The following is a 13,662-nucleotide window of genomic DNA, read 5'->3' on the forward strand; positions in this document are numbered from 1 at the left end:
TGATGAACACAACAAGAACAATTATTTATCCTGAAACTGTTACTAAGTCATTATATCTCTGTTGTTTTTTTACACTAGCATGAATCCATAATGAACTTTAAGCAGATATGAGACAGAAACGCAGCGGTGTTATCCTAATCATCAAGATCGATTGCTGAATAGAATATTATTTAAAGAACCGACTCTGTTTATTGTCCCGGTATAGTCCTATTATTGCTTTTCATCCTAATATACATAGAAACAGATTTATTCATTTGGGGTTATTACACATACTATTCATTCCAGTTTTTTTTTTTGATATTCGAGATTGGATTTATACATCAGCGGCTTCATAAAGGATATTCATTATTACAGTTTATAGTAGTGTCTGGTTAATTTCTTATCTATATATTTGGATGGAATACTAAGTTAATCAGTTTAAATAATATTTCTTAAATGTATGGATCTATCTAATATACTATTATAGTCAAAAAAAAAGGACGATGGGACGCATATATAAAAGATTTACTCTCCCTAAAACTCAGAGACATTTTGAATTCCATATGCTAAAACATTGACGATGACACCCTCGGCGTGTAAAAAATAATCAAAACCTCACTTTAAGCGGGCCGTTGTCCGGATGTTCGTAACCGATACACATACTGTATTTACATAGATGTTCAGAGTGCTCTCCCATAAAGTACAATACTCATTAACTTATACAGCGTCTAAACAGGGAGACTCTCCAATAAGCCCTCTCTTCATTAAACCAGTGCAAAACTCATCAGCATTGACTAAATGGACGAGAGGTCTCCCAAGTTACCACTAGTACTACTTTAGTATTAAGAATAACAAGAATCACCATAATACAAAAACATAATAAAATAAAAAATGATAGGGAATCCTTATGTGCATGTCTTTCAATGATTCTATGAAAAGTATTTCACCATCAGTGGTCGGTTTGGTATTAATGAAATGTTCTGTCATAAGGTGCTTTACTCTATTATTTGAAGTAAAGTGTTTTAAGAGCCTAATTTCCTGAATCCCTCTAAACCCCACCCAAGCAGTTTGATTCACATTCTTTTCTCCAAAAATAAGTATTTCTAAAAGTTGTTTTAGAGAGGGGGGGGGGGGGGGGGGGGGGGGGGGGGGCGGTGCTATCAAAGGCCAAAGTTGCTACCTTGTATGCCAAAGCAATGGCAATATTTGAATACAAAATATTAAGGCAGAAAACAAAATAAGAAAAATACTAAGTTCAAAGAGCAGCGTGTCACACCGCCTTGAATTTGACATTGAAAGCTTCGGCCAAACCGCTGTGCAACTCCTCCGTCCGTTAAATCCCAACTCTTCTTCATCCTACAGCTCATAGATCTCAGGGGGCTTCTCTATTTTGCTAGTAATCCACACGTACTGCGACTGGTCTGCTTCATACGTTTTGTTTGTTGTTGTTGTTGTTGTTGTTGTTGTTGTTTTTTGTAAAAAATTTTAAAAAAATAAAAAAAGGAGGGGCGTTTGAGTCCCGGAAGACACAAGCTGTAAATGTTTAAATATTTTTCGGAGACAGAAGCCGAGTATCCGTGTCCTCCAGAGAGACCAGAGAGAGGTTCCTTGTCGTCACCGCTGGCCCACATGTGACAACAGCCAGCAGCTCTGCACGACTTCACTGATCAATACAAATGTAAGATCTGCACGGTTTCTTTTTCTTCTCTTTTTTTTGGGGGGGGGGAGCATACTTCTCTCTTTCTTCAGCCAAAATGAATCCCCCACCCTTCTCCACTCCTATCATTCAACAGCTTTAATCCCTACCCCCATCCGCTCTCCTCTAGCCCTCAGAAATCCCCAGGCTGGGGCTAAGGCAGACGCAGAGGGTGTGTAATTTGATTCAGCATGAGTGCTGGTTAAATGGGGCGTTTCCTCTGCTTTCCTGTCAATTACAATTGTTTGATTTCATTCTGGAAGCTCAAAGCTAAGGGTGGGGTGGTGGGTGGGTGGGGGGGGGGTGCCATTGGCTGAAGCCCGGGTGTCCATAGTGAAGGGGGCAGCTGCAGGATGTCCCATACAGTAGCGGGGCTGACAAGATCTGCACCGGCGCAGTCACGCAACCAGAACCCCCCCCCCCACCCTGTCCAAATTTCAGGGCGGTGCTGTTGGGGGAGAGGAGGGGGAGTTAATGCTGCACCCGGTGTGACAAGATCACGATCAAGATCATTTCTTTTCCTTTGTAGGTGAGCGCGTAGAGTTCTAGAATTTGGAAATGGTACACAGCCAATTTAACGTTGAAAACAGGTACCTGGGGAATCCCCCCGATAACTGTAGATAATTTATTTCTCTCCTAAGCCCCCACTCATTTCACAGGCGCTGCCAAATTCAGCTAGTGTCTTTCAAATTGTGTGTGTGTGCGTGCGTGTGTGTGTGTGTGTGTGTGTGTGTGTGTTTTAGGACAAAAGAGGCCCCCTCTCCCCAGTAGGGATAGCGGCAAAGGAGAGGAAAAAGGGGGGGAGGAAGGGGCAAGAGGGAGTGGAAGGAGGGGGTCCCATTCGCCCAGCTGCATCCAGACCATCCAGCCCCCACCGAGCTTGTAACGGTTGGGGCGGGGTGGGGGCAGCAGCAAAAGGGGGGGCTTCACTGCGGGACCCTGTCTTACACTCCCCCCCCCCCCCACACAAGCTCCAGAGTCCCCCACACGGTCCGCACCTGGACCAACCCCATTTGCCTAATTATCAATGAGTGGATCCAGGCCGTGTCCGAGCACTCCGCAGCCCACGCCGCTACCGGGCCCAGACAATACGCTCCCGCTCGGTGAGGCCTTCGGAAAAAGCAAAAACGCTCAAACTGTAAGCAGGGCCGAGACATAAAAGCCACTCCCCAAAGAAAAGAGAGAATGAAAAAGGGGGGGGGGGGGGCGCTAGGCGAGACCTCCGACTTGGGGTCACAGCTACAGTGTGCCACGAAACACCTGCTCCCGTACAGCTTTGCTAATTACAGGGGGAGACAGCTGGCCCCCTCGGAGCTCACGCATAATGCCGTTGGGGACGTTGGAGGAAGGATTACTGATTTGGGACTCTGTATTTTTTTTTTTTTTTACAGCGTCAACTATTTTGAATTGGAGTCTGCTGCTGATTCAGGAAACGTCGCACAGTTTTACTCGGCTTCTGTCCGCGTACCAATTCTCCTCTTTATTTACAGCGCACACCTCGGCGAGACGCTCGTCGACCGTCCCGTCTCGTTCAGCGACTTGCGGCCAAATGGCCACACAAGACAATAAAGCGCGGTTTAGGTGGCTTTGAGAACAAGTCCATCGGGGGAGACGGATATCGAGAACTAGCCAACTGGACGAATTCCAAGGCTTTCGGCCTCACAAATTAAATCAGCGCTTTTAAGCCAACCAGAGGAACCACACGCTTTTCGAGTGCCACGAGGAGCGAGCGTTACCGAGTCCTTTCAACAAACGGCAGTGACCGAAGTGTAATCAATGGCTACCGGAAAGGAAAATTTCACTGATACTTCATGCAACTTTCACCCATCTCTGTGAATGACGACACCAATACAAATGTAACCGATTACCATAAATAAATGATGTAATTCCTTTTTTTAAGACTTTTTAGAAGACTTCCAGGTGTAAGAATGACATAAGGGGGGGGAGGGAGGGAGGGGTGGGGGGGGGCTTTGTTTTCTTGTAAAGGTAACATGGCTTTGACTCAAACCGATCTATTCACATTTTCATTTTGCTGAAATTAATATCGGTTTTGGACCAATTAAATCAAACCACAATCACAGTAAAACTGAAAAAGGCGGAATTCACCTCAGCTCCCGAAGTTGTACGGTATGATTGTGAAAATCCTATTTTAGACCAAGATGATTGTAAGGTGCAATGACAAGTCTACGGTTTTTTTTTTCTCTCTCTCTCTCTCTCTCTCTCTCTCTCTCTCTCTCTCTCTCTCTCTCTCTCTCCTTCTAATAACAACATTGACTCTCTGGGTCAGTCAGGTGCAGATTGGGTATCTCAACAATCATCTTCTTCCTTCCATATAAACCCACTTCATGGTAAAATAAAAAATTTGAATAATAAAATGTTCACATTACTGTCTACCTCTGCCTACGCTGTGATTCATGAATGAAAAAACAGCAGCAGTCAAAAAACTGAAAATGCAAGGTACTATACTTCTCTTATAAACAAAACTTTTATAAAATATATATGCATATATATATATAAAAGAAAAACTTAAAAATATTTCTTATACTTTTTAGTAAAGCAAGCAGTGCCTTCTAAAATATCTGCTTGATTGTTTGTAAATTTTCTGGAAAACAAAAAAAAAGTGTGTATTATAATAATAATCATAATAACAGTAAATAATTATTGAACAAACACTGACAAAACTAATGATAAAAACTGATGTGGTTCCTTAAGAGAATATTCGGATGGCCTGTGTGACCTGGGTGTGGCACACTGGGCACTCCGGGTGGTTGAGCTCACAGATTCGGATGGCACACTCCATGCAGAAGAGGTTATGGCCACAGGGCACCAAGGCAGCCGTCACTTTGCTTTCAAAGCAGGTCATGCAGTCCCGCACCGTGATCGGTGGCGAGTCCGGCACTGGCAGGCGGCCCGGGAAACCCTCGCCGGCCGAGGTGGGCTCACTGTGGGCGCGGCGGGCCTGGGCGTGAGGCGAGCCGGATACGGGCACAATGCTGGTGACTGACGAGTTGTTGTTGCCTCCGCAGGACTCGGGTAAGCCGGGGGAGAGTCTGGTCAGGGGGAGCGGGAGGCCTCCGAAGCTCTTGGACCGCTGCTGGGCGTAGAAGGCCACCTGTTTGGGGTAGTCTGGGTCGCCCCAGCTCTGGGTGCCCTCCGATCCGAAATAAGAGCACGGCTTCTCTCCGGAGCTGGAGAAGTTGCTCTTGCTGTAGATTCCCCCTCCCTCGCCTCCCCCTCCCCCTCCCACCATGGCATCTGAGAAGTTCTGGCGGTAGCTGCTGGTGAGAGGCTTGCGCTGGCCCCCCTGCAGCCCCCACACCTGCTGTAGCCGGCTCTCCAGACCGCCGCTGCTGCCCGCCGGGCTGCTTCCGCCGTTCGGCCCCAGACAGTCGTTCTCGTTGTTGTGGTCGTGCAGGCCTCCCGTTCGGAAGGCGATGTGTGCTTCGATCTCCTCGCGGGCCCTCTCCGCGTTGCTCGGCGACCCCGTGATCTCGAAGACGGGGTCGCGGTCTCGGCTGGGCGTGACGATGTAAGTGCAGGTCTGCTGCTGGATGCGCTTGATGGTGGAGCCTTTGGGCCCCACTACCAGCCCCACGACGCGGTATGGCACTCTCACCTGAATGGTGGTCTGACCCGGCAGCGGTGTGGGCGGGGAGCCGCTGAAGGACACCCCCAGCTTGTTGCGGGACGCCCGGAGCATGGAGAAGTGCTCCGCGGCAGAGATGATTTCGCGGCGGGCCAGCGCAACATCCTCCTTCCGGCCAGTGATGAGGAACACGGGCTCCTCTCCTCTCACGGGGGTTTTGATGTAGGTGTTGGTCTTGGCCCGCAGGGCTTTGATCTTGCAACCTGCAGAGTCAACAACATACATTTTAAAATAGGTAAACAGGATACATCGGTCGCATTGTGTGAGTCACGAATCAAGCCGAACGGTGACAACACTACCCGAGCTGACAGAAATCCTCAAAACTCTTGATTTATTCACCAATTAAGAGCAGTTTAACTTAATGTGCTGCAGGTTTTTACTGGCAGAGGACACACCGAGTAATTGCCACCATTCATGAGGTTTCCCGCACTTCTACATATTCGATGCACTTATTTATTAGTTCTAAAATCAGACACGCTCCTTGCTAACTGATACATGGACGCTGCAGACGGTTCAGCCAGCGTCGACGTGTTTCGGTACGAGCCACAGCAGACGCCATCACTGCTTCACCTCAGCCTGAACTCACGAGACAATACAGTCAGCCCACATGCGCTTGTGTTTTTGGGACATTTACTGCTGTACATGTGCCCTGTTTTCTGATCGGAGTGCAATAGTTTACTCTATTAAGTGCTTTTAAGGCAGAGCCTCAACGTGAGAGAGTGCAGGTTAATGTTATTTCCATGACAAGTGAGCCGACATCGTAACGGGACAGAACGGTACATGCAGTAAATTCTTTAGGCGGCTTGTCGGGTACGTTTTCCAGATCAAGAGGCTCTGTTTATGTTCCACTCCGTGAAGAATGCATCGGGCATTACTCGGGTCAGTATTCATTCAGAAATTCGGGCAGCTCCCTTCATTAGGACGTCCACGTTTATCGACGGCTCAAACGGCGCCCTTGCTCGCGTCTTAAAGAGGCCGGACAGGCGTCTGTTCCGTGGATACATCCGAGCTCGTCTTAGCAGACTCCGGGTGCCTCAGATCACACGGCACATCATCACATTACCCATCTGAAAATCACGGCGGCGGGTATCAAAAGGTTCAAAGACACCCTAAGTTGAAGCTGAACGTCGCTCTAATGCTGGTAAATAGGCCCACTTTGTTTAGGAACGCTTACTCCTCGGGGACCAGAGGTACAGACAGAAGGATGGTGATGCTCTGAGGGTTTAGCATCGCTCATATCCACACAAAAAAATCCCCTTGGTGGCCATTGCCTCGTATTAGGCTAACAGACCTGTTCCTACCACGAGGGATCAAAGAGCCATTGCCAAATTCCTCCTCTCAAACTACGTTGCACCTTTTAATTAGTCCAAATGAACGCCTCAATTAAAGAATTGTCTGCAAACAAAATAGTAGAGGATTAATTAATCGCTACCAGATATTAAGGTCACCGGAGACAGATTTATTTTGCAGCTATTGAACCGGGGTGCAGGAGTGAATTAAAACAAAGTCACCCTGGATCTAAACAGAAGAGGTACGAGGACACCTCCGGTGAATCGACGCCCGTGACTCCCATCACATCCAACCCTTCCTGCTCCGTTTGCCAGATTCAACCAGGAGAAGGTGGGTGTGTGCGTGGCGCCAAACAACGAACGGGGGCCCCGAATCAAAAGCACCTCGTCTCAAATCTCTCCCCCGCCCCCCAAAATCAGCACTTCCTCTCGGTCAAGGCGAAAGGGCCCTCTATCTGCACCCGCCGCTCACCGGATCCACCCTCCGGCTCTTCTCCGGCTACCCCATTCAAATTCAAAACTTACACTTCAGAGTAAAGAACGGGAGCCGCAATGGGAGACGAGGGGGCACTTAGACTAAACCCACACCACCACAGCAGAAGCAAGAAATAGCAGGTAATGGGGGGGGGGGGGGGGGGGGGGGGGAAGCCATCTGAACCCCCTGTGACATTATTGGAGACCTGTTTGTTTTCGATGCGAGATAAATCAGGATTTGCTGATGGTACCTCACCCACCCTGCAGTCTTTGTACCTCTCCCGGTCCCACCCCCCTATTTCTCCCTCTCCTGACAGGCGACCATGTGGTATTGAGAGTGTGCAGTGAAGTGGGGCTCATGAGGAGCCCCTTGTGTTCAGCTCCAAGGCGTGACTCCCATTCAGCTTTTAGATGCTATACTGCCCTTGCGTCCCAGTCCTTGTTTTTTTTTTGGAGGGGGGGGGGTTTCTGTCCCCTCTCGCCCCTTGTGTTCATCACAACAGCTAACAACGGGTGCAGCCACACAAACACCACCGCCAAGCTGAACAAGGACAATCTCCTCCTGGCTTCAAAAAAACCCAACTTTAGGTTCAAGCTTGTTAGCAGCTCGAGTTCTACACATAAATATGAAAAAAAAAATCACCGACCAACGGTACTGCAAACAAGCACAAAACACCAGGATCATTTTTTTTTTTTTTTTTAATATATTATTTTTGTTTGTTTGTTTGTTTTTAAAAAAGGACTCCCCCCCCCCTCCTGGTGCAACTTCTCGCTGAGTCACCCCCTTTAAGGCCATCCGAGCAACAACACTGTCCTAATGCGCCCCTCCCCTTACCCCCCCCACCGACTTTCACACCTTTGTTTGACAGCTGCTGTCATTCAACTTCAGGTCTTTGTTCCATAATAATAATAAAAAACAACCTCCAACTGTAAGAAAAACGGGTAGAATCCCTAACCGGTCTGGAATTGAACTTCCCAACTCGCCTCATTCGATAACAAACAACAAAAAAACGCACAAGTGGACCACGCTTCTATTGTCCAATTGTGTCACTGGGGCAGTGCGCAACACAAAAACAACGCGCTGAATACATTTGGAGAGAGAGAGAGAGAGAGAGAGAGAGGCTAAACATCTCCCCGCCGTTGAGACTTTAAATGTGTATATTTGGTGTATTTTCTAAGCCGTCGAGTCAAAGTGAAAGACATTCCTCTCTCTCTCCCTCTCTCTCCAGCCGCACGTTGCCTTTTTTTGAACAGTCTGGCGCGTCTCAGACGACAAAGGAAGCAAGTGCTCTCCACACTGTGTGTGTGTGTGTGTGTGTGTGTGTGTGTGTGTGTGTGTGTGTGTGTGTGTGTGTGTCTGACATTGATGGCGTGGATGTAGAATAATTCGCCCAGGAGAGGAGGGACGGGGTACAAAAAAAACACTCCCAAAAACCACACACACACACACACACACACACACACACACACACACACACACACACACACACAAATAAATACATAAACACAAAGCGACTCGTCTCTATGTGCAGAGTGCCATGATGAGACCACGAGAACTTGCTAGCAGGAGGAAAAAAAAAAAAAGTGGGAGGCTGATGTCTCGGGGGAGTACTAAAAAAAAAAAAAACACGCGAGCACACACACACACACCACTCCCTTTTCTTTGTCAAATAACACCAGGTAACAGTTAGAGAACAAACACACAAAAGCAAAGCACACGGGAAACCACTGCAGCGCTGTTAGTGGGGTAAAAGCACAAGTTTGGAGGAGGGGGGGGGGATAATATGCAAGCCAGCGGTTTACCTTGTCTCCCCACTATTTCGGCCACATGTTCAGAGCTGGGCACTGGGACGCATTCTGTTATGTTGCAGCCTCGTCCCTTCGTCTCACTTGAGGAGCTCTCGTACAGGGCGCACAACTTGCTCTTCCCTTGCAGGATCGCCGCGTCCCCGCCGCCGCCGACGTTGTTCGTGTGGTTGTGGTGGTTGTTGTTATTGTTGCTCCGGTCCTGCACTCCTGTTGTCGGGGCTCCTCCGCCGCCGCCGTCCTCGCCTTCCCCCCCGAGCCCCAGCAGAGACAACTGGCCCAGCGCGACCCTGAGGGCACGGGAGTCGTCTTCCTCCTCGTCGGGCGGCACGAGGAGACCTTCGCCTCCGAAACCGGAGCCGGCCAGATCCCCGGCGTAGCCCCCGTTTTTCTCCATGATCCCTGCTAGAACCAGCAGGCTAGGCATGGCTAACAAAAGAGTGTGTGAGACAAAGACAGGGGAAAGAGACTGGAGAAACAGCAAACCGTGCCGCCTCCTCCTCCTCGCCCCCTCCTCCTTCCGATTCCCCCCTCTGCGCTAGTCCCTCCCATAGACCGGCCCCCTCTCTCTCTCTCTCTCTATCCGCCAGACTTTTCAGTACAGTAGTCTCTCTCCGAGCTCCAGGCGAACGGGACACAAGGCCGTCTGCGCGATGGATGGGGCGGGCGGTGCGTTGCTCCACCCAGTCTGGTTTACACAGCTCCCGCTCCTCGCCGAGACAAAACGAGCCGCCCTCCCGTTGTACCATTCCGTCTCAGGTTCCCGAGCCCGTGGCATCTCAAATCGAGCTGCCTCCCCGTCGCCACCTATAGAAAGGGAGAAATACCTCACCGTTTACCTCCCCGCCGCCGCCGCCGCCGCCGCCGCACTGTTACCGCAGACTCGTTCACAGCGACACGAGCTGCGGTGCAGCCTGAACAAAACCCCCCCAAAAAATAAAACACACAAAAAAACCCCGCATTTTGGGCGACTTATGTAAGAACAGCCATCCGGGATGTAAACAGTTGCGTTACCGAAAAGGTGCAAGTACGAGTGCGCACATGGTCATCCGCTGAAAAGATGATGTCAACTTTATCATTGAGAGATAGAAAAACAAGTGGGCTCGTGCGTTTTTTATGTTAGGGGGGGGGGGACGTGGACCATCTGACATGATTTTTTGGGGGGTAAATGAGTTTGTGACATTTTTATTTTGGGTGTGTGTGTGTGTGTGTGTGTGTGTGTGGGGGGGGGGGGGGGGGGGGGGGGGGGTGTCCGCCCACCTCTATGTAGCCGTGCTTTGCGGCAGGTCACCGCGTTTTTGTCTCCGGCGCCGTTGCGCATGAGGATGTTATGTATAGGAGGGAAAGAGGGTGTCTGGGGCGGTGGGGGCTGTATACGAGGAGGAGAAAGGGAGTTGTCAGACAGGCGTTGCAGACCCTATGCAGCGGGGGAAACATCAGAAAAGCCCTCGCACATTTCCCGTTAAAAAAAAAAAAAAAAAAAAAGAAGAAGAAGAAAAAAAAAAAGAAGCAGCAGCAGCCCCGGTGAACAAAGAACCGCGCCGCTCGTTTCGCGTATAGACTCCCCAAGATGTCCTCGACAGAAACCACGCCTGACGGCATGGTTGTAGTACTACACAAAGACTTAAACTGCAGAATGGATGATAATAATAACAACATTGAGGGAGAAAAAAAACCACATTTATCAATGCAGTTCATACATTTAGTCAGAGCTTTTCCCCTTTTTTGAAGATTGCTTTTTTTTTTTGTTTGTTTCAAAAGTACCTGCAACTTCCATTCATTGTTATTCAAATGTGGAGATTATGCCCACATCTGTTTACAATGAATGCATGAGATGAGCAGAAAATAAAGTGGGGAGATTCCTCTTATGATGTAATTATTTTCTGACTTGAGTTGTAAATTATTATTAGCCATACACTTCGGTCAACGCCGTCAATACACAAGCTTTGAGGAGACGCCGGGGGCTGGTTACGGGCTGTAGTTTGGCTCACAGTGCTGAACAACAACCGATGTCCATGTTTTCAGCTTCCTCAAAGTGTCAGTCTAACTGAAGCTTAGCCTGTCATTACCATCTGTGCATATGCATGGTGGGATGTACAGGGAGTATCTGTTACCTGAACGACGAAGGAGAACTCTGGGGATGTTCGAGAAAACATGAAATGCTCCACCGCTCCACCGTTGGTTTGGTTATTGTTGTTGTTTAGAAAAGAGATATCTTTACATACATGTGAACACGTGATGTTCTCTGATATCTAAATTGCTGTTGGAGGAATTATCTTGTTGTGCTTGCTTTGTGTTCCCAAAGGGGAGGTGTTGAATTCACCCCGTGGATAACTCGTGCGTTTTAACCCCATCCATTACATTCAATTAATTATTCCCCATCACGTGTGGCGTTTTCCCACACTGTAACTCGGTTACCACTGAAATAAAACAAAAACAAAAACACTCACACACACACACACACACACACACACACACACACAGTCTTCCTTTTTGGCCTTATATGAGCGACTGATTGTGGCGTGCGACTCTTACGGAGATGAATATTTTAGCATTTCTAGTGAGGACATTGTCTTTTAATAACACATAGAACTGTGCAACAATATCATTTCAAACACCGGTCCTGAAAGTACAAAAAAAAAACAACAACGACGTAATTGTTGCATTGAAATGGTCCCAGAAAGACAGAGCAGGTGTATTCACATGCATAATCACAGTCTAGACGTGCGCTCTGGGTGCCAATCAGGACGGGGTTGGTTCCCCTAAGGGTGCGTTTGCAGATGAGAACTCAAAGGGAGACTCCTGGTATGAGTCCAGGATTAAAACATCCCCACTTCACCCAATAACAGGGATGAAACCCCCCCCCCGCCCCCCCAAAAAAAACCAGCAGCAGCAGGAGGAGAACAGGATTGCGTGATGCATGAAGGACCAGAGGGTGGGCTCAGGAGGTCTGGCCCCAATCCCCAAACCCCACCCAGTGGAGAGGCCAGAGGATTGGGCGAGAGGGTGCTGATGGGGGGACCAGCAGCGTGGTCGCACCGATGAGGCCAGTGCGTCCAAGAGGTCGTCTGGATTTCCATTAAAAGGAGTCTGCTGGGAGTCCAGAGGCCCGATCAATAAAAAAGCATGGATCTGGGATAGTGTTCCCCTCCCCTCCTCCTCCCCTCTCTGCCTGGATGTGTGAGTTTTGGTGTGGCCTGTTGGAGGTCTGACTGGTGATGCTGCTGTACCACATAACCTCTGAACTAAACCGTCGCCGGGCTCTGAATGAACCGCAGCAGGTCTGCTTTTCATTCAGACCTCAGTTTAGCTGTGGGCTACGATTGTCGTTTGTCTGTGTGTGTGTGTGTGTGTGTGTGTGTGTGTGTGTGTGTGTGTGTGTGTGTGGGTTAGCTGTGTGGTACTTGTGAAACCCAGAGTGCTGAGGTCATGTTACTTGCACATGAAAAAAAACAAAAAAAACCCTCAATGATCTTGACCATCTGGTCGTCACAGTAGTGCTGTTTCTCTTTTTTCCCCCCCGATGAAAGGCTGACTGGCATCTTTGAGGAGATGCTGTGGTTTACTGTGCCGCAGAGACACATAGAGTCTATACCAACCTCTTTGTCCAGGAGCCCATGCAAATATGGCTTTCACCTATACGGACGGTGTCTGTCTCCCAAAGAGTACATGCCTAATAGGCTGTAAAGACATGTCTTAAGAATCCCTAAAGGACGTCCCTTTGACTTCCACGGCCAGATGTCCCTTTCAAGACTTTTCTGGTGCCCCCGCTGTCACTTGAATGAGGCTTCTGCGAGCACAAAGGGACGTGTTGGCTGAGCACCACGTGCTGATGCCATAGTGAGCGGGCTCTCAGCGATGATGTAAGACCTCATGCAAATGATACCACATCTTTGTGCTCGGAAGCTGACGAGAGCCCCGGAGTCGATCAGCTGACCAGATGAAGAACTGTAAATCCGGAGGCCCACGTTGTGTTTGTTTGTTTTTCCCCTCTATTCGTTTTATTTGTTTGCTCATTTGTGTTTGTTTTTATTTGCTGTAAGCTTTTTTTTTTCTCCCCCCGCTGTTGAGAGACTAGGCCAGTGCAGCAGCAACACAAGTACAGACAGACTGTCCATGATGATAGAATACAACAAAAAAACAAGGAAAGAATAGATAGAATACTATAGAATAACGCAGAGATGAAAGGGGATTGGAGAGGTGGTGGAGTACAATTCAAATGCAAAAAAACTTCTTTGTCCTAATCTCCATCTTTTGGGGTAAGTCAGCAAAAAATCTCCACACTAAGCTCCACCTTTAAAACCAAAGACAGCTCAAAGGGATGTGCTATTCCCAACTTTGATTGTTTTTCTTAAGGCTACAGTGATTACACTCCTGCAATTATTTTCATTATTGATTCATCTTCTTGTTTTTTTTTTAATAAGTCAATTCATCGTTTAGTCTATAAATGGTGGAGAAATAGTGATAAATGCTAATCGCACTTTCCCCAGAGCCCCAGGTGACATGTTGAAAACGCTTGTTATGACCAGAGGATATTCAATTTAAAATGATATGAAACAGAACAAAACAGAAAACCAGAGAATGTTTGACATGTACTTGATAAATTATGAAAATAATAGTTTTGTTATTAATTCATTGTGGCAGCAAATCCTTTGGTTCAACAATCATGTCTGTATTTTTTTTTTTCCATCTTTAAACTCATCAGTGTGTGACACACACACACACACACACACACACACACACACACACACACACACACACACACACACACA

The 13,662-nt window shown here is 48.1% G+C and overlaps 1 protein-coding gene across 1 annotated transcript; it reads right to left on the reverse strand.

The window, feature by feature from the left end:
• Window positions 1-1,132: 1,132 nt before the first annotated feature.
• Window positions 1,133-9,363, reverse strand: mex3a (mex-3 RNA binding family member A). Its single transcript, XM_068736061.1, has 2 exons — window positions 8,888-9,363; window positions 1,133-5,524 (listed from the first exon to the last, which is right to left on the reverse strand). Exons 1-2 carry the CDS (start codon window positions 9,315-9,317, stop codon window positions 4,383-4,385), a joined length of 1,572 nt encoding a protein of 523 aa, XP_068592162.1. The 5' UTR covers window positions 9,318-9,363; the 3' UTR covers window positions 1,133-4,382.
• Window positions 9,364-13,662: the final 4,299 nt, after the last annotated feature.

This window comes from Cebidichthys violaceus, unplaced genomic scaffold, assembly GCF_023349555.1.
Source record: "Cebidichthys violaceus isolate CVI_PGR_0920_01 unplaced genomic scaffold, fCebVio1.0.p SCAF_7, whole genome shotgun sequence".
Taxonomy (NCBI): domain Eukaryota; kingdom Metazoa; phylum Chordata; class Actinopteri; order Perciformes; family Stichaeidae; genus Cebidichthys; species Cebidichthys violaceus.